The 25,351-nt window shown below is 38.4% G+C and overlaps 1 protein-coding gene across 1 annotated transcript in view; it reads left to right on the forward strand.

Annotated features, from left to right (window-relative positions):
• Window positions 1-22,294, forward strand: part of TTC39A (tetratricopeptide repeat domain 39A) — a 32,520-nt gene extending 10,226 nt beyond the window's left edge. The window contains exons 5-16 of the mRNA XM_010175236.1: window positions 1,796-1,860; window positions 4,306-4,405; window positions 4,908-4,973; window positions 11,564-11,672; window positions 12,311-12,378; window positions 12,516-12,575; window positions 13,242-13,403; window positions 15,075-15,166; window positions 16,207-16,327; window positions 18,627-18,753; window positions 21,371-21,470; window positions 22,174-22,294. Coding sequence (XP_010173538.1) covers window positions 1,796-1,860; window positions 4,306-4,405; window positions 4,908-4,973; window positions 11,564-11,672; window positions 12,311-12,378; window positions 12,516-12,575; window positions 13,242-13,403; window positions 15,075-15,166; window positions 16,207-16,327; window positions 18,627-18,753; window positions 21,371-21,470; window positions 22,174-22,294 — 1,191 coding nt within the window. The remainder of the gene's footprint in view (window positions 1-1,795; window positions 1,861-4,305; window positions 4,406-4,907; window positions 4,974-11,563; window positions 11,673-12,310; window positions 12,379-12,515; window positions 12,576-13,241; window positions 13,404-15,074; window positions 15,167-16,206; window positions 16,328-18,626; window positions 18,754-21,370; window positions 21,471-22,173) is intronic.
• Window positions 22,295-25,351: the final 3,057 nt, after the last annotated feature.

A 25,351-nucleotide genomic window follows, 5' to 3' on the forward strand; every position in this document is an offset into this window, starting at 1 on the left:
CTGGGGACAGTCTGGTCAATATCTGGAGCTATGGAAGCAAGGCTTTTCAGAACTTCTCTATTGTGCCTGTAAGAAAGGAGCATTTAAATGCAGTGTCTCTTGGTTTTAAGTGCTATTTTCACAGGTATCTGTTTTTAAAATGTTTGTAGATACATGAGAGATTTAAGAATAAGAAGCTAATTTCTTGTCCTGTTCTGCATAAAGAATGTTGATCTGTTTGCTTCCTCTTCTGCATTTAATTTTTCATGAACACATGAACTGGATTTAAAAATTAAACAAAGGCACTTGATTCCAACAACTATTGAAGTGAGTTAGTTTTGGTGCTTAATGTAAATAACCAAATCCAGTTGAAAATATCTAAAAATTAGTCTCAGGATTTTTCAGGAGCTGGACTACTCTCACAGTGGTTATCTCTCTTGTTGGTATCATGAGTATTCTGGATGTAAACGTTTTAAAACCATCTTATTTTCTCTTTCCATTTTCCACTCAAAGGAAAATATAACTGAACCTTTATATATGGTTAGCTATGCTGTACCCCCTGCTCCCAGCTGCTAATTAAAAACTGAGTTTTTCTACAGAACAAAGAAAAACAGGGTTGCATTTTTCTGTGGTTATTTTGTTTGCACATGGTTTGGTTTCAAGTCTCTGGGGATATATCATCAAGAATTACATGTTCAGTTATGGTGCATAATTTTGTCCTCACTCTTGATAATGTTGCTTAAGGATGTCTGTCAAGGACACAGGCTAGTGGTGGTGTTGCAGGCTGTGGGAGTAAACCCCTGCCCTTCACATCAGGCCATTAGAGTTCCTATATTAGTTGACAGAAAGCAAAGTCTGGAAGAAGTTGAACTGTAACTTTGATTGGATTGAGTTACCTTTTTGACTTACAGGAGGAGGGAAAGCTCTTTGAGGCAGTTTCTGTCTCTTTGTCTACACATCAATGAGCACAGTTGGACCCTGTTTCCTTAACAATAACAATAAAACAATCAAATGTTCATCTAATCTATGCTGTTTTCTCCACAATGCTTCATACAGCCTCTTAAAATCCCATCCCAGAAAAATAGTCTGCTAAAACACAAGTGGTCTTCCTATCCCACAGTAATAGCAGATATCAAAACAAACCAGGATGACAGATTACATACGATGAGTGAGGCAAGAAACTGCCACCAGAAAGTTAAGAGACTAGAGAGTTCTCTCTTTGGGATGCAACTGTAAACTAATGGCCCCCCAGATACACTTGGCTGTAAGTTCATTATAGCTCATAATGTAGCATGTTACTGTACTAGTGTGCATGTCTTAGATACTTGAATATTCAGACCAGAAAGACATATCCTGCATAACTTTACTTACCCTGCTTCCTTTTCAGGATGTGGAACTATATTCTGTAGCCTCCTGAGGACAGGCAGCTATTTGTGTGTGGTGCTGAGCCAGGAAATGTTCAGATCTTAACTATGCTGAAGGACAAATGAGAGAAAGCTATTTTTTAATCAGCCACAAATGCATGTACCTCAGGTGCCTTTCATTAGCTTAGTCCCTGTGTTCATTAATGCAAATTCACATGGTTCAAAGGTTGCAAGGGCTAAATTAATAATGGAAGGCATCAAAATATAGTGTATATGCCTGAACACAGTAAAAATAATGTAGAAAGGAAATCCTAAATCCGTGGATTGTTTCTCAGAGGCTTATATTGTCTTGTCACGATGGTTATGTTCAAGGCATATGTTCATCTCAAGAAGACCACAGCCCTTTATAATGCTTAAAAATTCATATTGCTAATGTGTTTCCCTTCTAACAGGATGAGAATATGGTTAGCTTCATAAAAGGAGGCATCAAAGTCCGAAACAGTTATCAAACGTACAGGTAAGTCAGAATGACGATGTGATTAAGTGTATTCCCTCAGTAAGGAGTACTGCTGGTTGAATTGCCCAAATCACAGATGAATTATTACTATAGTTATTGCAGCCTTTATTACTGGCCTCATGTCTATAGCCTTTCTCAGCCCACACAAATTCCTCCTTTGCATAACAAAGGACATTGATATTATGGTTGATTTGGATTGTCAAGATAGTGGACCCTAACAACCCTGTTAACTCCCAAGGTTTGCCTACTTCAAATACTATATTGCTGAAATTATGTCAAAAAATAACTAGTTCCAAATGAACTAGTGCTCATTGTGTCTGCATAGCACCATTTGGAGGTCTAGCAGTCATTAGGAATATGAAATGGCATTTCTTTATATTCCTAGCTGCAATTTTTTTTTGAATATTCAAAACCAGTAGTTGAAGCACAAGTAATCCATAATAAATGCATGGAACTAAAACAAAACTAAGAGACAATAAACTGGAGAGCTTACAATGGAAAGTATAAATGGCTTCAAACAAAGAAGAAACAAATTTACAGGAAACAGGTTTATAGGGGCTAGTTAGCAGAGCAGAACAGATGCAGTCTCTCTACAGTCAAAGTCCCTGAACAGTCAGTTCCTAGATGGTGCTTTTCCAGGCATATGCCACTGTGTGAGTGAAATATTTTGTCAGTTGGATTTTTAATCTGGTTAAGTATGGCAGTCATTCTGCTCTAAAGAGAAGGTGCATGCTATTGAAAGTGATAAGCAAGGCTGCTTATCTGAACTCACAACATGCCCATTAGTTAGTGTCTGTAAGCCAAAAACACCTGCTTAAGCAGATTTCTTTTCACCCAGTAGGTTATGGAGAGCTACTTTCAACAAGTGCAAAAAATTTTGAAGTGCAATAGGTAAATCCTAAAATTTACATTGAAATGTTCACCATGGATAGCATGCTCAGCTGTGCCTCAATAAATTAAGATCCACTCTAGTATATGTAAAAACAAAATGTTATAAATCTAGTACATGTTAGGTGGTCTTCTTCAAAAAAATGCTAATAATAACTTCCTAAAATGTGTATTTTAACAACAGGAAAGTTTGTATGTGAGATTGGTAGTAACAATTTTGGTACTGTACCTTTGATGTGGGAAGAAATAATTGTTTGCAGTTTTGGTGAGAGCACGGTGGAAGAGGTTACAGAGGAAACAATTAAGTACGGAAATGAGATTTTATTTGCTTTGATCGATCAATATTTTTTACAATATAGTTTCTGATATAAAAAGCCATCTTTCCTTTCCCTGCTGTCAGCAATACTGCTTGCTAATCTGCAACAACAGCAACCCTGAAAAGACAGGAGGAGTAAATGTTGCAAAGGTACAATTTTTAACTCTCTTTCAGGGAGAAAAGGTTCTCATACACTGTAAAAAAGATGAAATGAAATAAAACAGTAAGTCATAATGAAACATTTGCTTATTGTCAGTGAATAAAAAGTATCAGGAAACTTTCACAGTAGTCCAGACTTACATGAATAATTAAAAAAGGTGAAAGCTAAATATGCGTCATATTTTGTTTTACTTTAGAACTTTAAATTTGGACTCAGAACAGCCACAAAAAGGCACGTGTCTAGCAGACACAAACCAGCATCCAGTCGCAGTTCTCCAGAAATATACTGAAAGGGAGAGATATGGCAGTGTCCATATTTGTGTGGGTTGAAGACGACTAAATGCAGGTCCACTGTAAAGACTGCAATTACAATGAATAGTCCTATATTTGTTGGCAACAACCAGCAGATAAAACCATGACAGCCTGAACACAATTATGTGGCTGTGATTAAAACAGTGTTTTTCTTCTCCTACTAATTAACAAAATAAACTAAAATACTAGTGTGAAAAAGACATAGCTATAGAAAGTTTGGAGAAAACCAAGTTCAAATCTTTCTGGATTATGCAGGCAAATAAAGGGACACTACAAAGTTGAGATCTATGAAAGTTAGGAAAATAAGTGAAAAGTAATTTCCAGTATACCTGCCCATTTAAAAATATTTCTTACAATTGTCTTTTCCTATATATAACAAAATATTCTTTGAATGAACATGTGCAAAAAGGGAATACCTAATCCAGGAATTAGTGAAACTCAAATCAAATTTGCTAATTTAAATTTAACTCTCCTGCACTTGCCACATCGTCTCTTTCTGCAGTAGTAAAGGTTGGTGTTACTCCCACAGCCATTCTTTAAACATTTTCAGGCAGAAATATGGTTGCAAATTGAGTATTGGAATTAATCTCCAGGAATTAATCTCCAGGAGTCCATCATAGTTTTTGATAGTAAAAAAAGCATTGTAGCTGTTGTGCCCTTGACCTTTTTTGAAATACTTTGTACTTCAAGGTAGTTGTGTTACTTTCTTACTGAATTGTTATCAATCATCTGATTTACTGACAACGTAACAGAATCTTGTGCATTTTCAGGGAGCTGGACAGTCTCATACAGTCTCCACATTATGTCAGAGGAGAGAACCATCTTCATTTTGAGGGAGGTGTAAAACTTGGAGTTGGAGCATTTAATCTGGTATGTACCAACAGTTCTTCTCTTGATCTGAAGTCCTACAACCTCCTGAAAGTGAGCTTAATTTAAGTATCTGAGAAGTTAGGTATGTCTACTGGCACTTACAGGATCCGGTCTCTGGTCTAAGAATGGAAATAGTAATACACTTTAGAAATAGACTGCTACCAACAATGTGGGAAATACTGCTCTGTGTGTGCAGACCCACTTGCACATCCAGGGGGACTATCAGCTGAGAAATTATCTCATATGGCATGGGCTAAAGGCATGTTCTTTGAGAATATAGCTGAGTGCTTGTGCCCAGCTGTATTAAACGAATATTGCTGTTTAAATTGTGTGTAAAATAAAGCTCATGTATGCATTTACCCAGGAAAAGGTCAGATATATAAAGATGCTTTTAGTAATTTTAGTGATTATATTTCTTGTGTTTGGAATAGTTGTATGAGATACCTGGTAACTGAGAGGCAGAAAGTCTGTTACTGCATAACTGTTGTATTTCTTTCTGTAGACATTGTCCATGTTTCCCGCACGGATTCTGAGATTACTGGAGTTTGTTGGGTTTTCTGGAAACAAGGTAAATATGAACTATTATTGCTACATTCTCCTCAACTCTTAAATTAAAAAATGGAGACAGGAGTTTCTCTCTTCTTCCTCACTGTACCCCTCTGAAGCACTCTGGTATCACATGTCCACTGTTGGCACTGATGCTTTCATGCAGCTCAGTTTTCCTTTCTGTTTTTGTCTGAACTATTGCGCTTCAAAGATTGTGATACCATTGTTCAATAGTGAAACATGATAGAGACAGTGGGTAATACAGTGATGTTGACATACTTAGTTTTTTAGTTACTGATCTTTTGATGTATGCTTGTACTTGGTAATCCATAGCCAAAAGTGTATTCTTACCCTTTAATATATTAGCTTACTTGATATTTACTGTCATTATGATATCTAAATGTCCCTGACAGGCTCCTGCATGACATCCAGTTGGGGGGAAAAAAAAATTCCATTTCATTTCTGATTTTTCTTTTTTTTTCTCCATGTCTTTAATTGCAACTTGTAACTTGAGTTTGGCACCTAAATTCTCTGTGCCTAAAAGAGTAAGTGCTTTTCTGCCTGGAGAGTAACAAGTCTGGCCTATGTTTTTTGTGCATGCAGGAGGACATGAAGTTTAATAATGAAGCACCAGTAAACTCACATGAACCTCAGTTATTCCACAGGGCAGGTACATAGAAAGTGCTGTGTTAGTTTTTTGTGGATTTGTTGTTTCAAAATAGGATACTAAATCGATGGGAATATCTTGGCCTTGATACCTTGTACCTGCTTTTGTCTCTCATTCTACTAGCAGAACATGAGATTCATACAAAGTTGAGTTCCTGGATTAAGAAAACATGGTCCATTTAACCTAAACCAATAGTCATATTTATTTCATAAATGCTGGGTTAGGTAAATGTTTGATGTCCTGCAAACACAACAAAAGCTGTATAAACAAGCTAAAATGTCAATGTTTTGTAATGCTTTCTATTTACAAAACAAATTTCAAGGAAAAAAAATGCTTCCTTAATCAGAGCTGCACTCTTATATGACAGGTGGATGAGTGTCATCACCATTTTATTAGTTTACAGGAAAGATCTTAGATCTGAAAAGAAAATGTCTTGTTTAAAAGCAGGGAGAGCGGGGATTGGAACTTGGAAATTTCTAGGAGCTGACCAGGAGCTGTTTCACAAGCAATAGAGTCAAAAATCAAATAGTTCTACCTGTCAGTTATGAAAACAAAGAGCATCGAAAGCAAAATATTCTCCTAGAAATGTAAGGACAACTCACGTACCAGCAGAGTTCTGAGAATACTTTGCTGAACACTCATCTTATTACTGCAGATGAAAATTGTCCCTCTGATTGAATTTCTGTTGTTTTCTTTTGGCCCTGGGATTTCTTGTATGGCTGTGAGTGGGCTGATACTTGTGTTGATGAGTCAGCCTCTGTTCCAGTTTTTTAATAACTCACTGAAGCATGACCTAGATTACTATAAACTTAAGCAGAAAACTGCTGTCTGCACACCATGAAAGAGGAGTATTTTAAACACGTTGATCAAAGTTCATTGATGGTCATTTATTTTAACATCCTGAAAAAGTTTTTCTGCATTTAACATTTGTGAGTCAGATGGCTAAACCCAAAAGCAAAATTGCAGTTGCATTTGCAATCCTTTCCAGTGGTGGTTTTCCAGAGCTTGCAAGAGGAGGCTGTCCCTTGCAGTACAGACAAGAATATTGAAGGTGAAAGAAACAATGATAGAGGAGGAAAGGGAAAGTTTGTGTGTCATGTGCTGCACCCCATCCAGAAGAAAGGAATTTTGAATTTTGGAACAGGCTGCCCAGGGAAGTGGTGAAGTCACCATCCCTGGAGGGATTTAAAGGATGTGTAGATGTGGTACTTGGGGGCATGCTTTAGTGGTGCACTTGGCAATGCCAGGTTTACGGTTGGACTAGATGATCGTAATGGTCTTTTCCAACCAGACTATTCTATGATTCTATGAATAAATCTGTGTTTGATCTTGCAGTCTTTTCCATTAAATGCTCACGGTGAGCATCAGACCGAGCAAAAGACAAGGCAGCCATGGTTAGTGCCTTGAGCTGTTTACAGTTTACCTGAGAGAGCTGCAGTGCACTGGAGGACAGCTTGCTTTTGGTGTGGGTCATGTGTTTATTAAAACTGGATATAAAATTGCATTGCGATATCTTCCACAATACTAATCTGCCTTGAAGCCAGCAGATTTGCCCCTAGGGACTCGTCTCTTAGACATGTTGTGTCTGGTAGTAAATGAGGACGTGCCCAAAGCTCCATTACTTCCTGAGCCATTTGTGAGCACTGTGGACAACATGATCAACTTAACAGCAGTCTGGACTCTCAAAATAGTAGGTAGGATAAGATCAAGAAAGTATAAAAGTAGCCTGAGGCCACATTTGTTCCTTTCCACTCCAAGATGTGCCAGTTGTGCCATTCTCACTGTCCAGGCTCCTTTCCTCAGTATCATTAGTCAAAATATTGGGTTATTTGTGTTTAATGGCCCGGGCCCTGCATTTGGGCATTGAGGTTCAATGCAGTTTTACCCAGTTTAATGAGAAGTATTTTATGGGCAGAGGTATGTATTGCACACCGTCAGGTATGCTGTGCTGGGGAGCCATGCCTTCCTCACTCCCTGGGCGGTGGGTGGAGTATGTGTCCCACCTGCACGTTTTGTGTTTAATGATAACTCACTTCTGGTGTGAGATCAGAGGAGTCCTTCTACTATCTCCCACATAAACATTGAACTCTTCTTACTGACCCCTCTGCCAGGTCTTAGGTTCATATTTACTCTTGTTCTCATTTTATAGATGATTACAAATACTGTGCTGCTAAACTCTAGAAGGGTTTGACATGAGCTCACTGCAATTTGTCACAGGGTCAGATGACAGCTTGATTTCAGGGGAAGGAAGGAAAACTTTCAGATAGAACCAATTTCTTTCAAATTACACTTTTTGGTGTGGGAGGACATTTTTCCCAAAGCAGCTAAGCTGAAGAATACTTTTGATGTCTCAATTTGTAATAAATTGAATTCCAGTTTCCCACTATGCATCTTTCTGATTTGCATTTTGATCTCTTCTGCAAATTTTAAATGAAGGTTAAATCTAAAATTATTTAATGGAATACATTCAAATGCCCCATCTACCAGTTTAATGAGTCTGTTCTTCGTAAAAGCTGTTAGCATTATCCATCCTCCTTGCTAAGCCTGCAGTAATGTGATCAGGTCACGGGATGTGAACGGTGACCTTGCTTTGCTTTCATTGTCAAGATCCATGATTAAAAGAGAATTATTTAAAAATATCATTCAAGAGCTTTCACTTCAGGAAAGTAGATGGGTTTTAGTTGGTGACAGCTGAAATAAATATGAACCAGTTTCAACGTTGTCTGATAATGGTTTTGAGCTTTGTCCTTGTTCATCCTGCATTCACTATGGGAATCCCCACTGCTCGTGTGGGGAGTCCTGAATGACAGAGCATTGAATGGCTTAGAAGAAGGATCAAATCAATGAGATACTGATGTAAGATAGTGTAGTGGCAGTCTTGGGAATTAAGAGATCATGGGATGTTATGAGCAACTTGCACAGAAAGGTGAGGGTTATCGTGTTGGATCACATTTTTCTCTAAGTAGTGTCACTGCTCTCTACCTCTGCATTATACCTTATGCTTTTCAGAGTAACTTACATTTTGTGTGAAAACAAAAACTAAACATGTTAATGTCATTCAAGTATTTTGGAGAAATTGCAAGCACTTTTTGCCTTGACATCTGTTTTATATTGTCGCAAGATTCCCTGTCATAGACTTTGTTTGGAAGCTCATTCCTGGTGTTCTGAGATTGCTCATATCACCTGTGGCGTAGGTGTGGGAGATATTTATGGGTTATTTATGGTTAGAAGGTGTGTCCTAACAATTAAATATAATATACTCACTTAGTGATTGGTGGCAGTGAGTGTAGTTTGTTCACAGAGTTACTTCTTAAGCTCCAGTAGTAGCTGCTTGTGATTTAGTACCGAGGTGCTCCGTTTGATCCCCAGCGAGGATTACACAGATGTAATAGTATTGCCCAACTCATGACACATCACTTAGCTGATTAGGTTTGCTGGCTAATCTCTGGAGGCTCCCTGTGGAGAAGGAGTAAGTGCTTGGAAAGGTGATTCGTGATGTCTGATCTAGGCTCCTGTGCTGAATTCTTCCTTGGAGGAGTTCCTCTGTCTGCCAGCCGCAGAGTGAGCCTGCGGAGGCTGGCTGGCCAAAGGTGGCATCGAAAATGTGTTTCCCAGTGACATCCTTCATCACTCCGCTTTCCTGGGGATCTCATCATAACAGAAGCAGTTTCCAAGAGGTTTTTGTTTTGAGGAGAAGCAGCTTTGTTGGAACCTTTCCTAAAAGCAAGTGTTATTATATTAATAACAACTACTTTTAGTTTTCTTTTTTTTCAGACTGTGTCTAGTGATTGTATTATTGCTTTAATATAGAAAGTTTGTGGTATTCAAGTGGCAGAGTGAAAAGTAAGCGTTCTTTAATACCTGTACTGAACAAAATAGGATTATGGATGTACCACAGAGGGAACTAACTTGCTGGGTGAGCTTTGCATACCTGTGTAACTACTCGGTTTAAGGTTTTAGTCTCAAGTACGCAGGTTTGCAGCCCTCCTCTGGTGAACGGGCAATGTTCCTAACCCAGTTCGTCCACAGTTCCTGCTCTCCAGGGTGCAGTCTCACATAGGGTGGGTGTGGGTTGCCTTCCTTGTTCACACAGGTGATAACTTTGTGTTTGGCTGTATGAAAGTACATTCTTGTGACTAAAATACAAAAGTGACTTCAACTTGACAAATAATTACATTGTGCTATACAACTAATACAATTTGTTTCTCTATCATTCTTGGTGCTATTCACAAGCCATTTTATATGCATTTTTATATTAAATGGGTGATGTTGAACATTGTAAGGCCTAGTACTGATGTCAGTAAAGGCTTAGTGAAATATCCAGCCTGAAGACTTTTCATTTTTTAAAAATGTAATTGGAAATCTACTTTGGAATTTTTCCTGCCAAAATTCATTCCACAGAATGTTTTGTCTCACTTCTACCTTGCAGTGCTACAGTGCTACTTTTAAAAAACATTCAAATATTTTTGGTTTTAATCTGGGCAGTTTAAAGAATTTGAATGTATCATATTTTGTTAGTTACCTGTATCAGTCAAACTTTTGCTCTCAGCAGAAAATGAAGTTGGCTTTATTTGCTGAGTGCTTGATACCCATTAAGTTATTGATTTTCAGTAATGATTTTACAATCTTTTAATTTCTTCTGAAGTGACATGCAAGTCAGTATTTTCATTATTTTGTGCAGGCTAGATGGCATACTAATTGACCTGAAAATGTGTGTGTTAATGGTACCTTTCCCTAAAACAGTAATTAATGTAATAGATTAAGATTTAAAAACAAAAACAAAAAACAACCACAAAATAACTATATTTACATGAAAAAAATTAACCACCCTAGTTAAGTGAAGAAGTACATGTGTGATGAAAACTGCAATATGATTACAGTTTTCAGGGTTTGCAGAGTAAGTGATAAAGGTGAGGCAGTGTAAGACCTTTCTTTTGGCAAGGACACACAAAAAGTGAAAATCTGTGTTGGGATCGCACTGGGAGCTCTCCCTGATACCTTCCACAGTGGCTCCAACAGGCATCCCTCAGGGTCCCTATTTATAGCGTAGCTGGTTTGAAAGGATGTCCTTATAGTCACATACATCATGTTCCAGTAACTTTCCACTGCAGTCGTAGTGTAACTTTTAAACAGAATTTTCCCCAGCACACAGTGGATGTCTTACTGTGCATAATTTGCTAGTAGGCAGATCTCATGTTTAATATGTTTGCATATTTACATTCTTGCTGTTGATATCATGGAACCAGTTCTAGAAGGGGCTGCTAAATGCTGTTGTCTCAGGAGCTGGAATCCTGAAAGTTGGTTATCCATCACGCTCTCGTTGAATATGAATGCAGCGTTATACTTGATCGCTTTAGTTCTTCCCAAAGGGAACAGAAATACTCTTCTTTTAATCGTATTTTTCCGCTGGTGGTAGTGGGCCAACATCACTGCAAAGCTCCTTTTGTTCTTAACATACTTAAAAATATCTTTTTGCCTATTATCCTTTGCCCTGCTAGTTGCAGGTTTTTTTTTCCTTGGTGTCTTTAACTTGCTTATGCAGTGAATAACAATAAACATGGCTACACTGCACAATGGCAATATGTGTTATTTGCATTACATTTCAAAACTCTGTGTTTTTTGTTTCTGGAATGCTGTGTAACAGCACTTGGATGATGGTGATAAGTTGTCTAACATTCTCTGATGTTAATCACGTAATAAATCCCAGATTGCTGCTCTGTCGTCAGATGTTCTCCAAGCTAAGCAGTAACTCCATGAAAAACTGCTAGAAAACTTCATGTGTGTGTTTTTTATCTTTGATTGCTATGTAAGCAATGCATGTCATTGCATTTTAGGAATATGGTGAGTGAGTAATCTGTAGATGACACTGCAGAAGTTAACAGACTAGCAAAACACAGCTTTGGTTCTCTTCCAATACTTTGTTCTCCTCACCTTTGTTTGCGCAGGAGCGTGGTCTGCTGCAGCTTCAAGAAGGAGCATCATCATACAGCTTTAGGTCGGTGCTGTGTACCATGCTGTTGCTTTGCTATCATACTTTCATGACCTTTGTGTTAGGTAAGATTGTTTATAATAACTCTTGGATTCTTGGATTTGATTAGTTCTTGTGGGACACAGAGGGGAAAAAGATGATTCCATCACCTGTTTGTTGCTGAATTGTTTGTTTGTGGTCAGATTAAATGTAACTCATTTGTGGGTGATTTTACAGTAGTGATCATAACTGAAGAGAATGTCTTAATCTTCAAGGTGAAGGTTTGTTTGACACATAAGAGAGAAGATGGGGATAGTAAACTAAGTTGTGAGAACTAAATCTGTCTTCAGTAGTCAAGTGTATTATTTGGGAGGTTAAAATAATGGCTGTAAGTGATGACTTCCTGAATACTTTGTTCATGTTTGTATGTTATCCCTGACTGTTTTGGGAGGTGATAGTTTCCCACTGAGATAACAGTAGTTCCCTGTTATCTCCTGCTAAGGCATTCTGCAAAATGTGTTGGCCTGCACGTAAGTGAGTTTTCAAGTCAGTAAGCAAAATGGTGTTGAGGTCTCCCCCAACCTGTATTTATGCCTCACTTATCAGAGAGAGGAACTTACATACAGACCAGATGAGGATGACTAATCAGTACCTTGCATTCCTGTTCTTTTTTTTTTTTTTCTTTTCTTAATATTTTTATCACTTGCATTTTTATGCATTCTAGGGACAGGAAAAGGAAATGTTGAGGAGGCAGAAAGACTTCTTAAGCCTTACTTGGCTCGCTATCCAAAGGTAAAATGAATCATAATTTAGTTTAGTACCACCACAGATTGTTTAATGTTTTCTTGCCAAATAACAAAGATCTAGACTGTATGGTCAGCTTGAAAACTGTTATAGAATACTTGTATTTTTATTATTATTTATTACAGGGAGCCATATTCCTGTTTTTTGCAGGCAGGATAGAAACACTAAAGGGTAATATTGATGCGGTAAGTAATCCTTTTGCTCTTGGGAAAATAAGTCTCAAAAGCTTTAGAAAAACTCCTCCAGGAGCAATGTTTCCTTTTTGGCTAGTGCTTCCTGTGGCTTTGGCCTATATGTAATTTATAATTTATGAATTACAAAGAGGAATTTTGAAAACTATTTTGACTAGATTGTTTGACCAGCTTGTTTTGCTACCCTTCTCAATTTCTGGTGATAATCTAGTCCTCCAGTATTAATGACACAGTTTTCTTGTTATCTTTCCTGTCCTGGAACAGATTGTGCCTTTAACAACATCCAGTGGTAATCCTTTGCCTTTAGTCTGAGTGGAGAGTCATACAAGACTTGAAAGAATTAGGGAGGTGAAGAATGGGTATCCAGAATACTCTCAGACAGAGCATCAGCTGGTGTGCAGTGTGGTAGCTCCCTCAAAAGCTTTGGAGCTGCAACAATAAATGTCAGCTGAGCATCTGTCCTTTGCCTTCAGTTTCCTAATTTCCAAGGATCCCTTGTGTGAAACCAACAGATGTGATTTTGGGGAATACTGGGCTGTTAATAATTTGGAAGTTGCAGGAGCCATGCCGGCAGATCGTGGAGACCCAGTGTGTGTTACAGCACTGGTGTACGTGCATTTACACACGATTAAGGCGGTGTTTGGAAATCTCTGTGTTCAGGCAGTTAATAGGTATGAAGAATGTTGCGAGGCTCAGCAATACTGGAAGCAGTTTCATCACATGTGTTACTGGGAGCTCATGTGGTGCTTCACCTACAAGCGCCAGTGGAAGATGGCTTTCTTCTATGCAGACCTGCTAAGCAAAGAAAACACTTGGTCAAAGGTAAGTTAGTTGGAACAGGAGGGTGGAAGGCCCTGTAGAATCTATTAACTTTCAATTAGGTTGAGTTGACTTTTTGTAGCTTTGAAGCTTTTGTAGCTTTGAAGATGAAGATTGTAAAACAAAACCTGGTCTGCTGTGGCTCTTGCAGAACAATGTGAATTGCAAACATTCAAATCTGAACAGAATGTGGGCAGGCAGAAATTTTTTGGGCCTGACTTGTAGATGAAGAACAACTGGTTAAAGATGTTCCGCTGTGTAGTGACTGGTAGTGTCATCAGCACATTGCAGTTAATGGCACAAGTTGCCATTTCTTTCATTACAGTATGGATATAAACTTTTTTGGTGATGAATGAGGCGAGTCACGTTGGTGCCTCTAGGATAATAAATATAATTAGAAGAGGCACCTTGCCCTGTGTGTCTGAAAGGGAGAAGCTCTTCCATCCAGAACCCTTCTAGCTTCCCTCCCTTCATCTTCCTCTGAGCCCCAGGGAAATATGTCAGAAGGGATTAAGTCTGGCTTGGGGGCAGGGTGTGTGGTTGATTGGAGGTTTGTTTCATATTACTGTGATCAGACTATGTGTGTGAGGGGGGTCTCTCTGCCTGTTTTTTCTATTCCACATAGTATGTACTGGCCAAGTGGAACCAAAACTGACATAAGGTCCAATTAGGCAGGAGAAAGCAATGCTTTCAGTGTTCCCACTCGAGTGAAAACTGCAGTGTGGACCCTACTGTGCCCTGGGGATTCCAGCATCATGTTCAGCCAGGTGTATTCATCTGAATAGCTCCCACAGCCAGGGGTGCACCACCTGGCTAAGAGCTTTAGTATCCTGAAATGCTATAGGATTCATATTAACTCGCATCTTTTTAAACTGTGTGTGGTGGTTTATACTATGTTGCAGGGGCCTTAAAGAAGCAGAGAATGTGCTTCCTCTTAATATGTAACCTACAGTGCAATGTCATAGTAGCAAACTAGTAACTACATGAGCTATATGAAAGATAGGCACGTATATCCACTGTGAGATTCCCGTGTAAATAAAAACATCACAGCTTAAAATAGTCTAGAAAACTCCTGAAACTTATGGCTGGTGTAGACTCCTTAAAGCAGTACCCAAGAACTTGCCAACTGTTATTCTCTTCTGCTGCAGGAGTTGTAACATCCGCTGCTGCTTTGCTTTTCTTGGTTGCTGAACATATGATTGCTCGGGAATCCCTGTGAAATCAGTACTTTTCATAATCTGAAATCATGAAACCCTTCAAAAATTGTTTCACGTTCTCTAGAACCTAATATTTGAAATATGCTACCAAGTTGTGATTGAACACAGACTATATAGTAGTGTTTTTTCTTCTCTGAGCATGGCATTTTCGTGAGTTTCCTAGCATGTATTCCTGAAAGTAATAAAAATTCTCTTTACACAAACATGACATTTGTTCTTAGAATGTGGACATAAGCTATAAGCTGATACAAAATAAACAAAGACATACATAATTAAAAATTTTTCTATACTCCACTTTCTAAAATAGTTACCTCCTGCTTAAAATTTTGTAAGGTTGTGTCTGTTTATGAGCAAAAGCAGCAACTTCTTACTCTTTGTTGCTGTTTTGTGCTTATGTCAATAATGGTGATGCTGTAAATTCATTTTTCTGTACAGATATTCTTGATTGCATTTGCAGGCTACTTATATTTACATGAAAGCTGCTTATCTCAGTATGTTTGGACCAGATGACTGCAGTCCTTTTGGAGACAGCGAAGTTGAATTATTTAGGTAAAATTTGCTAACTCCCAGTTACAAGACTTTCCTGTCTTTTCACAGCACAGTGTTGGGGGAAAAAGAGGCAAAACTATTAATTGTGCAGTTCAGAGGATCTGCACAAGTAGCACTGGATTGGTAAGAAATTGCAGAATTAAACGTTCCCTTAGACTAAAGTGGACCCCAAGTTCAGACAACAGATTTATCCTGGCCTGGAAATCCTTTAGAGACAGGATATTAGGTCTATCAGCCATACGGTGGCTGCTGCTGTCGCATGTAATATTCACATTCTTTCTCAGTTTTTTCCTTTAATCAAAATTGCATGTAAGATCTGAAAGCCTTCAATGCATTATGCTACAAGGTGTGTGCCTCCTTAGTGGAGACAGTATCACTACAACTTGGTTCTTGGATTTAGTCAGAGAGGAATATGAAATAGTTAAATGTGCAAGTGAATATGTGCATTATTAATACAGTGAATTAACCTAATTTTAGTGTTTAAGCTCAAAAATGCCTAAACTTTGCTGGGCCAAAGAAAACTGATTACTTTAGTTTTTACAATTTTTCTATAAAATTTAAATATCACTTTTTAATGTACTTAACAATATATTTATACTTTTCAGGCCTTCCATGTCTTACATAATCATTGCAAGCAGATTTCACTGGATTTGGGATCCATTACAATGTGAATCAGTTGGGGATTTAGGAGAATGGGCAGAACACTGACAAAAGTTAGTTTGCTTCTTCCTCAGTCTATGAGAGAGATGGGCCCTTTATAAGTTGGGTGCATCATCCAGTTTATTCTTTGGGTGGGGGAGAGTCCCTCTTCCTCCTGCTTAATTAAAGAAGAAGCCTAGAGGGATACGTGCCCTGCATAAAGACAGCTTTTGTGTATATGTATTGCTCAGCTTCCCTAGAGATAGCAACAGCTCGGTGTGTAACAGCTTTTTTAAGTTCTCTGGTTTGATTTTTTTGTTATTATTATTTTAAAGTTTGGATATTTTTTTCCCAGAGGTTCACAGAGGAAAAATTCCTTACATTTTCCTTTAAACTTTCAGGATTGTTCCCAGTTTGAAACTGAAAATTGCAGGGAAATCACTGCCTACAGAAAAGTTTGCAATTCGGAAAGCTCGACGATACCTTTCTTCAAACCCCATTCCTTTGCCTGTTCCACCTTTGGTAAGTTAGAAATACACACACCCGCCCTTATTACCACTTTTTTAATTTTTGGAAATAAAACTGAGATAATTAAAATAGTATCTTTCCATGTTTCTAAGGTAAAACCTCTGCGGGAGACTGGAATGTTCCCAAAGCAAAGCCAAATGAATGCAAGGAATGCTGTAAAACTGGGGCATGCACCAGCCACAGGAACTAAGCCAGTTGTTTGTGACACATAAATGTGTTTTGTGTGTAACTCATTATGCCAGCTATAGACTGGCGTGCTCCTAACAGCTTTCCTTTGATTCCCTTGTGAGGAACTTTGCCCTAGGTCTCTTCTGTCGTGTATTATTTACTGAAACTAGTAAAAGAAGACTTTAAGGTCCAAATTGTGGAGGGGAATGAAACAGTGCAAGCGTTGGGGACTGCATCTAAGCATCTGTTTAATGTACCCCTGAATGTTTGCAATTTGGTGTTCTCCAGATCAGATCACAGGTGCTGGGGTGAAACAGGCAAATCCTTTAGCCACTGCAGAAAACCACTGCATACTGTTGGGTTTTTATTTTTTTTTTCCTCTACTGCTGGCCAGTTCCCTGTGGCCAGATGAGAACAGCTGCATAAGGCACCTCTTGCCTCACTCATGCTGCACGTACAAAAATCTGTCTGCAAAGAACGTGTAAAAGAGCATAAAAGGATTTTGAGTCCACAGGTTTGCCGAGCACAGTGGTGTTAACATTTGCAGTGCTTTGAGCTGTTGCGTTTGAGAAACAGATGGATAATTAGTAAATACTCTGTAAGAAAATGCCTGAACAAGGAGAGGCTCTTGGAGACACCAGTGAGTAGTCATTTCTCAGCCCACCAGCTGGGGATGTGACACAGTGCTTCTTGAAGAAATAGAGTTGTTACAGCATAGCGTGGGTATTCACTAGGGGCCAATTTCCACTAAGTCATAAGACTGAAATGAGATAAATAATTAGGTTACTTTGATTTGCCTTTCAGGTTTCAGAGAATGTAGAGAGTAAGAAACATACACACCTGGGGTTTGGCTGGGCTACTCTAATGGGATTTTAGCAGAGGAGCAGATTTTAGCCCCTGTGCTGAGGGCTCTCCTTGGAGTAGCCAGGCACTGTCTCCTTTGGTTCTGCTGCAGTTGCATTTCTGAGGCAGCAGATGCCGCAGCTGAATGGTTAAATGCACTCAGAGTGTGGAATCGGGTGCAGAATCTTCTCTCTAGGATTTTTCATTTCACTGTGAAGTGACTTGCTGAGAGGAACGAGTCCTCAAGCGAGTCTTAGCTCAGAGATTTAGCCTAGAATAAATGTAGTTTGAGTAATTCTGTGTCAAAACCATGTTAACAAATCTTCACTGCATACAGTAAGTTCAGCATGTGTTTTCCAGTAGGGACCAGACAGTGAAAGCAGCAGTGGCTGGGCTTAACATACTGCTTCATCTGTTCTAGCCTGACAGCTTTTTGTACCATAGTTCCAGAACTCAGTTATTCTATACATAAATTTATGGAAAAGCTTTAAATTATCAAATACAGACTAGGTCATATAAATAAATAGAATAAATAACTTGTCATGAGGATTGGTTATAAGTCTATATAATATTTCCATCTTTAACTTTATAATTGCTAGTGGCAATGGGCACATTTGGTCTGGTGATACACTTTGAGAAAAACCCAATAACTAATAGGAATTAAACCAATAGTTTTTAATAAAATTTACTCTTAAGAAGAGTTGAATAAGAAACAAGCAACTTTCTGTAGGAACATCAAACAAAACTGAGGAATTTAAGGGGTTTACAGTTCAGCTCTAAAATTCTGTTGGTTTATTTGAAGTTTGGCTTAAAGATTAGGGGTTTTAATTTTCTTTTTGTTTTGTTTTGTTGTCCTGAGATGTCATCTTTTTCTGTGGAAGCAATACATTGTACTTATTTATAGTTATTACTGTCCTGGCTAGGATAGAACTGAAAAGCAAGAGGAGGCCTTAATCAAGGGACAGTCAACCATGACTGGTTTCAGTCTGTCTGTTTTGTTGGTACTTGCCTTTATCTGTAAGTGAGACTGCGTTTGCCTTCTGTTCAAGCAATCCTCCTCGCATTGTGTGTAGTGAATGGCTCTTGTTGTCTTCCAGGGCTAATTTGTTCTAAAACCCAATGTAACAAGTTTTCAGTTGCAATGAAAATATGTTTTGACAAACTGACTTTTTATTTAAGGATTCTGTAACTTTTTCATCATACAGAGATAAACTGAAGTATTTGATAACTGCATTTATCCAGGACTGTAATTAATGATGCTGTCATTTCTCTTTGACCCTAGGAAATGATGTATATCTGGAATGGCTATGCTGTAATTGGAAAATGTCCCAACTTAACAGAAGGCATGTTAGAGACTTTAATTGAAGCAGAAGAAGCATTGGCAAGAAGTTCAGGTAATCAGTGGTACGGTTTAAGCAGGTATTTTACAGTGCAGTAGCTGAAGATATTATCTGTGAATAGAGAGACGCTCATTAGTAAAGTTAATCTGATCATAGGAGGAACATAGATAATGAAACCATAAACTGTTTATGCAGATAGGAATAACTTTCCTTTTTAATATAACAACTTACAATAGGAGCAAGTTATTTTATATCCACACATGTGTATTAGGAATAGTTTGACATGTATTAAAGGATTGTTTATTTTGCTAGATCAAAATCAGCATATGCATTGAGTCGATTACTTGGATCATGGAGCTTTGTTATCTTCAGATACTGCATTTCAGTTTCAAAGGATAAATAGAAGGAGACAAGTCTGTCTTCTGTTTTAAAAGTGCTGTCAATTTATGATGTGACCTCAGGCTGAATGTTATTTATGTGTCAACAGTATGCTATAGAAAGCTGGGACACCAGGGATGGGCTTCCTTTGCATGATGAACGAGCATAAGATAGGGGACAGTGCTGAACAGGGACAGGTTCTGCTACCACATCTTCTGTCAGTCTGTTAATTAGCCATTCATGAGAAAGTTCAGTTGATGTTTATTTCTTGCCAATCTTTCCCAGCTCCTGTGGGAAGTGCAACCAGTCTGCACAGCTTCTCTCACAAAGTTTTCCCTTACTAAATATTTTATCCTATTATTATAAGATCATAAACCTTCCCGTGAAAGGATCAAGCCCCTGCTGACAAAGGAATATGGGCTAAGTCACTGCACTGCAGTCTTTTCTAGGGCCTTAGTCTTCCTGTGCACGTTGTGTTATACAAGATTTGAAAGAGTTGCCTGAAAGACTGGCTAAAGCTATCTCCTTGTTAATTGTGAAAGACAACAGAAAAATATTTTCAGTGAAGGAGACATCTTGGGAGGCTTTTGACCTTTTCATTTTCTTTGTCATCCATTTTGCTACATTACTTTGAATAAGTGAGTTATTTCTCTGTTCCCTTTTTTTCTGAGTTGGTAGATTGTGGATAAGGCTGTCTTTTTGCAGGGATATGTAGAAGCTGATTCATGTCTATAAAACACTACGAGGACATGTAATTGAAAAGTGGGATATATTTTAAACACGCCAACAGTTTAAAGTATTACCTGTTCCAGATAGTGACGTGCTGTTTTCAGGCGTCATGCTTTCCTTGAGCTTTCCTGACTGTGTTTGGGGATAAACTATTGTATTTTCAAGTATTTTCTCTGTATTACTGCTAGATTCATCATGCAAGAATCTAACATTAAAATGATGAATGTGAGGATGTGCTCCTAGCAGTATTATACCATATAAGATGTAAAAGGAAGACTGTTACTGGAAGTAATGTTAAGAAATGCAAATCTAATGTGCATAATTGTGTCTAGGATAGGTGCCTAAATGTTTGCTTATACAATCCAGGGCAGTTTGTAGGATATGTTATAAGTAGAGGAAATACATGCATGTGAACCTGTGTCCAGAAGAGACAGCTGACCTGCTTTTTTTTTGTTTGTTTGTTTGTTTTAATATTCTTATGAAATACCTCTTCTGTGGCCCTGAGTCATCTCACTGTGCACATACTTGGTGTGTCAACTTTTGTTCTTTTCCCTGTTCCTTCTAAGTTAGTTTGCTTGCATAGTCTTTGGGCATCTTCCCTGGGATTTGCTTTGGTGACATATGTATGTAGGGCCCTCGATGGGACTTAGCAGTAGAAGTGACTCCAGTTGTAGGATCAAGGCCTCAAACTGCATAGTCCAAAGGGAAGCAGCTGTTTCATGCAGTATGTGTCAGCATTTACTCAGCTGGAGTGATAGAGGAAGAACCAGGTAAGGTTTGTGAAAACAGGGTGACATTTAGTAGCACAAGATGCAGTATCACACATTTTGCAGAAATTCTTTTTAGTTAGTACTTCATGAATTGGAAATGAGCAAGCAAGCTGAAGATTTTGCTTGTAAATTTTAAGCTGCCTGTATGGAACGGCTGTGAAAAAGCCAGATGTTTTCTTTGAAATGTATCATGCAGAAATTTTGTGATGGAGAAAGGGTGTTGTTAGTAATGACTTTGAACTAGGCGCTGGTAAGGCTGGTAAGACTCTGGACACTCAGAAGTATAAACTCAAAAGAGGTGAACAGAAACCATGGTAAGAAGATGAGGGGATGAGAGGCACAGGTAGCAAAGTTTGGCATATTTTTGTTTAGCCAAAGGTGGTGAATTGATAAAACACTTGCCTACAAATAGATCATGTGACTAGAAGTCAAGGAAGAAGAGCTATGCCTACTAAAGGGCAGTAAAGGCATAAGGCAAAGAGATTATGAATTGAACCTCAACATTTCCAAAGTGCACACTTCAGATTAGTTTTTAGGTGTCAGAACAATAAGATTGTGGCCTAGCCTTTCAGTGGGAGTAGAGGGGGAAAGAACAGCCCAGCAATTTTTAGACAAAGTTTGATCAATTTATTAAAAGGTTGATGTGTGTTTGTCTCTGCATTAAATGAACTGAATTGACCAGTTAGTTCCTTCTGTCCTGTGTAGCAGTAAATGGATTATGCTTACACCTACCCATGTAAAAGTCTCTGCTGCTCTAGAGTTTTCTAAAATGTGCTATTTACTTCATCTTGCAGCTACAGAATTACTAGCAGATGACCAGTGTGTGATAAAGCTGTTAAAGGGTTTATGCCTCAAGCATTTGGGCAAGATCTCAGAAGCAGAAGACCATTTTAATTACATCTATTTAAAGTAAGTTTTCCTACCTGGCATACAGGAGAGCTCTTGAATTTCTCAGTAACTGTTCATTTCAAGTAAGAAGAGATACATCTGTGATGTGAATAGAAGGGAGAGGACTGCAGTATCTTTAGTATTTCTTTCAGTAGCTTTGATATCAAGGAATTGCACTTTTAATTGCCAGTATTGTTAGCCATGTATGGAAGAAGAATTGCAAATCTGCACTTTTTACTGAGGTATTTTCTCCTTTTTAGGGGAATATACATGCATAAAATTTTTGAGGTACCACTTTTCTTTTTCTCCCCCCCTTCTTACCCATCCTGAAGAAGCTGTACCCTAAAAGCCAAATGCAGTCTGCAGAGACAGATGGCAGCACGATTATACCTGCAATTTCTATACATCACGCAGTGAATGGCATCTCTTTTCGTCAGTTCACATGGGCAGAGCTCATAATATTGTCATCTTTTCCAATACTTTCCAGATAATAAAGGCAATATTTCATAATCCTGAGAAATAACATACTGTGCAGGATGGTTGTGCAAAATACATGTTTAATAAGCTGGAAGGTAGCTTTGGATAGAGAACATGACAAGTGTTGTAATGGAGATTGATTGCTCCTTCTGATCTTAGCTAATCTCCTATTTATTTATGTTTGGAACTGTTAAATTAAAGAAACAATATATCACTTCAATATTTTTTTATTTCTTTTCCAATGCAGTGAGAAGAAGATAAAGTATGACCATTATCTAATTCCAAATGCCTTGCTGGAGCTGGCAATACTGTATCTCGACCAGGATAGAAGGGAAGCAGCAATAAAGCTACTGGAAAGAGCAAAGTAAGCAAGTGAAAAACCTGTGCTGATGTCTGGTGGGTCAGTGTGGTATTTTACTGGTTAGCAGGAAGCAGAAACATTTCATTAATATTATAGAAACTCATTGTTACATTTATTCAGTGGAAGCACACATGCACTAGTTTTGGTTTGGACCTTTCTGATGGTAGACATTATCTAATCACCTAGTCTGTGACTTACCCATCCATTTGGATAAGAGCATAAAAAAATTTTAAAGACGTTATATGAATGTCAAAGGCTTTCGTAAGAAATAATCTGTATGTAACAAAATGTAATAATCTGTGTAGTCTATTTACTTATTCATAAAAGATGTATTAAATTAAATCAAAGCTCTGCGTCATGACTAAAATAACATTACTCAATTGATGTCTGGCAGTGCTGTTTTCTCTTCTCGGTGGAATACATTTAAGACAGCGCTTCAGGTTGCATTTAGTATCTTTATATTTTTTCATCTGCATCTGAAAGGCAACTGAAACACCTGCTTTTACTATTTTGTGTGACTGATTTTTCTAGCAAAGTAGGTTTATCAGGAATAGTTGTACTTGGTCACGTACGTTCTTTATCACAAAGTTAACAAAATACATTTTTTGCCTCTGTCTGAGCCTTTACTTCTCTGCTGAGCCAAAGTTTCTTGGGGGGCAGGGAGAGGAGAGGGAATCCAAACCAAACAACCCTCGCCCTCTTCAAGCATCCTGCAGCAGGGTAGTTCACCTCTCTGCCTGGATCCTGAATGACTCCAGATGTCTGCATCTTTCCAAGTGCAGAGAGTCACACCAGTCACTGCCGCACGTCTTAGCAGCTACAAAACTGATGTCTGGCCTGAACTTTCAGAGAGGTCAGATAGAGTTTTTGTGTTGAGCTTTTCTCCAAGTCAGTCCACTGTGCAAGAGACAGTGGTGAATCAGCCTACTGAAGATTATGCCAAAAGCCTGTCAACACAAAAATTAAAATACTGCAATTCTTAATCTGCTGTGCTTGCGAGCCTGGTTCTCTATAGACTCGTGGAAGTTATTAAGAGGAGCAAAAATTGCATTAGCAAAGCGCAATGGAAAGTGTTTCAATTGCTTTCACATTCCTCAAAGCACACCTCCTCCTGTCTTCCTTTCCTTTGTTCAAATCCCTCTTAAGGAGAGATCTAGAAATTAATGATTCAGAGCTTCTCATTCCATCTGGTTCTTTCATCCCTTGCTGCTGAGCCATTGCACCTTTCCCCTGATGGCTCCGTGTGGCTCAGGTCGCAGGCTCCCTCAAGGGAAGGTGTTTGGCTTAAAGATGGGCACCAGTAGACAGCAGCTATTAAAAAAATTGTTGTTACTCAGGGTATGGAAAGCTAATATTCAGACTTGCTGTGCTCGAAGAACTCATGGAAAGTGTAATAATATGAAAAAAAGAACCCACCACAAAACCCCACATTGTCTCAGTCAGTCATGAAAAAAGAATGCAGTCCTTACATTTCCACCTGTAGCTGTTAGGAGGGTTTATAAGCTTTCAGCTAAAAATGCTGAATGTCTTTGCAGGCACTGGAGGGAGAAGGCGTTGTCTGTGGTGGGTTTCAGGACTGCAGAATTATGTTTGCAATTGGCAGGAGTGCAGAGGAGCACTCGGCTTGTGCATGCCGCTTGATTTGCTTGACCTAAATCCACGTACTGCTGCTGGCTTTAATGTTTCAACTCTGGGAGAAAGAGTGGAGTGAGATGATAAACAGTTGTGGCTTGGTCATGCATGGAAATATTTCTATTTGTATTACTGTATAAACTACAAGCACGAGTATCAGCCTGCTGATGAGAAATGCAGTATCTGCATGACAAGCTTAATTTAAAGAAAAAGCTCAAAAGAATTTCAGATCAGCACAACCCAGTCATCTCTTTTTCTCATTCAGCCTCTTGGGCGTTGCATACATAAAATTATAACCTAGTGTAGTATGGGTGTGGAATTCCCAAAGAGAGTGCCACTGCCATAGTAACAGATACCATGCTTCCATCTTTGATTTGAATTACGAATTTTGAACTGAAATATTTTTAGAGCGTACAGACTGTTTAATACTTAATGCTATATTTCTGTAAAGATGACAAATATATTCTAAAACAAAATTAGCATGGTCTAATCCTCTTTGGTATTTGGATTCTGTAACCATCCTGCAAGAACCGACATGTCAATTCCTATTAAGTAGGATGTGCACTTTCTATGAGGTCCTAGGGGCAAAATTTATTTTTTTATATAAATTTTTCCATGAAAATACAGATTCTTTTAATGTTTCTATAACTTTAGAGCATGGTATAGCTACTGGAGACTACAGGCAGACATTTGTTGGGGAAGTCCTGCCAGTCTTGCCCTGGGCTGGTGAATTGCTCCTGGAAAGCTGATACGGAGTCCTGTGTGTGCCCACTTTCTTTCCAAGCTTCTGGGGCTGCACGTTGTCTGGCCTTACTTCCTACACACAGTACACAACATGGACAACCACAGGATGCAGATGGAGTGTTTCCCTGGGGCTGCACGTTGTCTGGCCTTACTTCTACACACAGTGGACAACCACAGGATGCAGATGGAGTGTTTCCCTCTTCTGGTTCAGGACAGCTTCTCTCTCTTTCTTTTTCTTTTTCTTTTTTTTTTTTTTTCTGTCTTTTCTCTACTTCCTTGAAATGTGTCTACTGAATTAAGATGAGTCCCTCTTATTAAAAGGAGAAAAAAAAAAATCCTGAAAATGTTTGTATTCAAATTAGTGAGTTATACTTTGAGAAGGGAAAGAAGAAAAATCAAATTTCTGAATGTAAACAAAAGTGGATGTTATAGATATTTAATGTGACCTCAATATTTTGATTGAGTGGAACAGATTCAATTACTTATTAAGCTATATTTTCCTGGTAATTGCCAGACAGTGGAATTACAAATAAAGAACAAAGAGCTGCATTGTTTGGCTAGGAACACATGCCTTGTATTTTAGAGTAGGCAACAAAGGAGCTTGTGAAGAAAGGATATTTTGCTGTCTACAGTTGTTTTGCTTAGAACAATAATATAAAGATAACTTGAAAATATTTTATTTTTATAT

This window comes from Antrostomus carolinensis, unplaced genomic scaffold, assembly GCF_000700745.2.
Source record: "Antrostomus carolinensis isolate BGI_N321 unplaced genomic scaffold, ASM70074v2 scaffold2309, whole genome shotgun sequence".
In the NCBI taxonomy this organism is placed as follows: domain Eukaryota; kingdom Metazoa; phylum Chordata; class Aves; order Caprimulgiformes; family Caprimulgidae; genus Antrostomus; species Antrostomus carolinensis.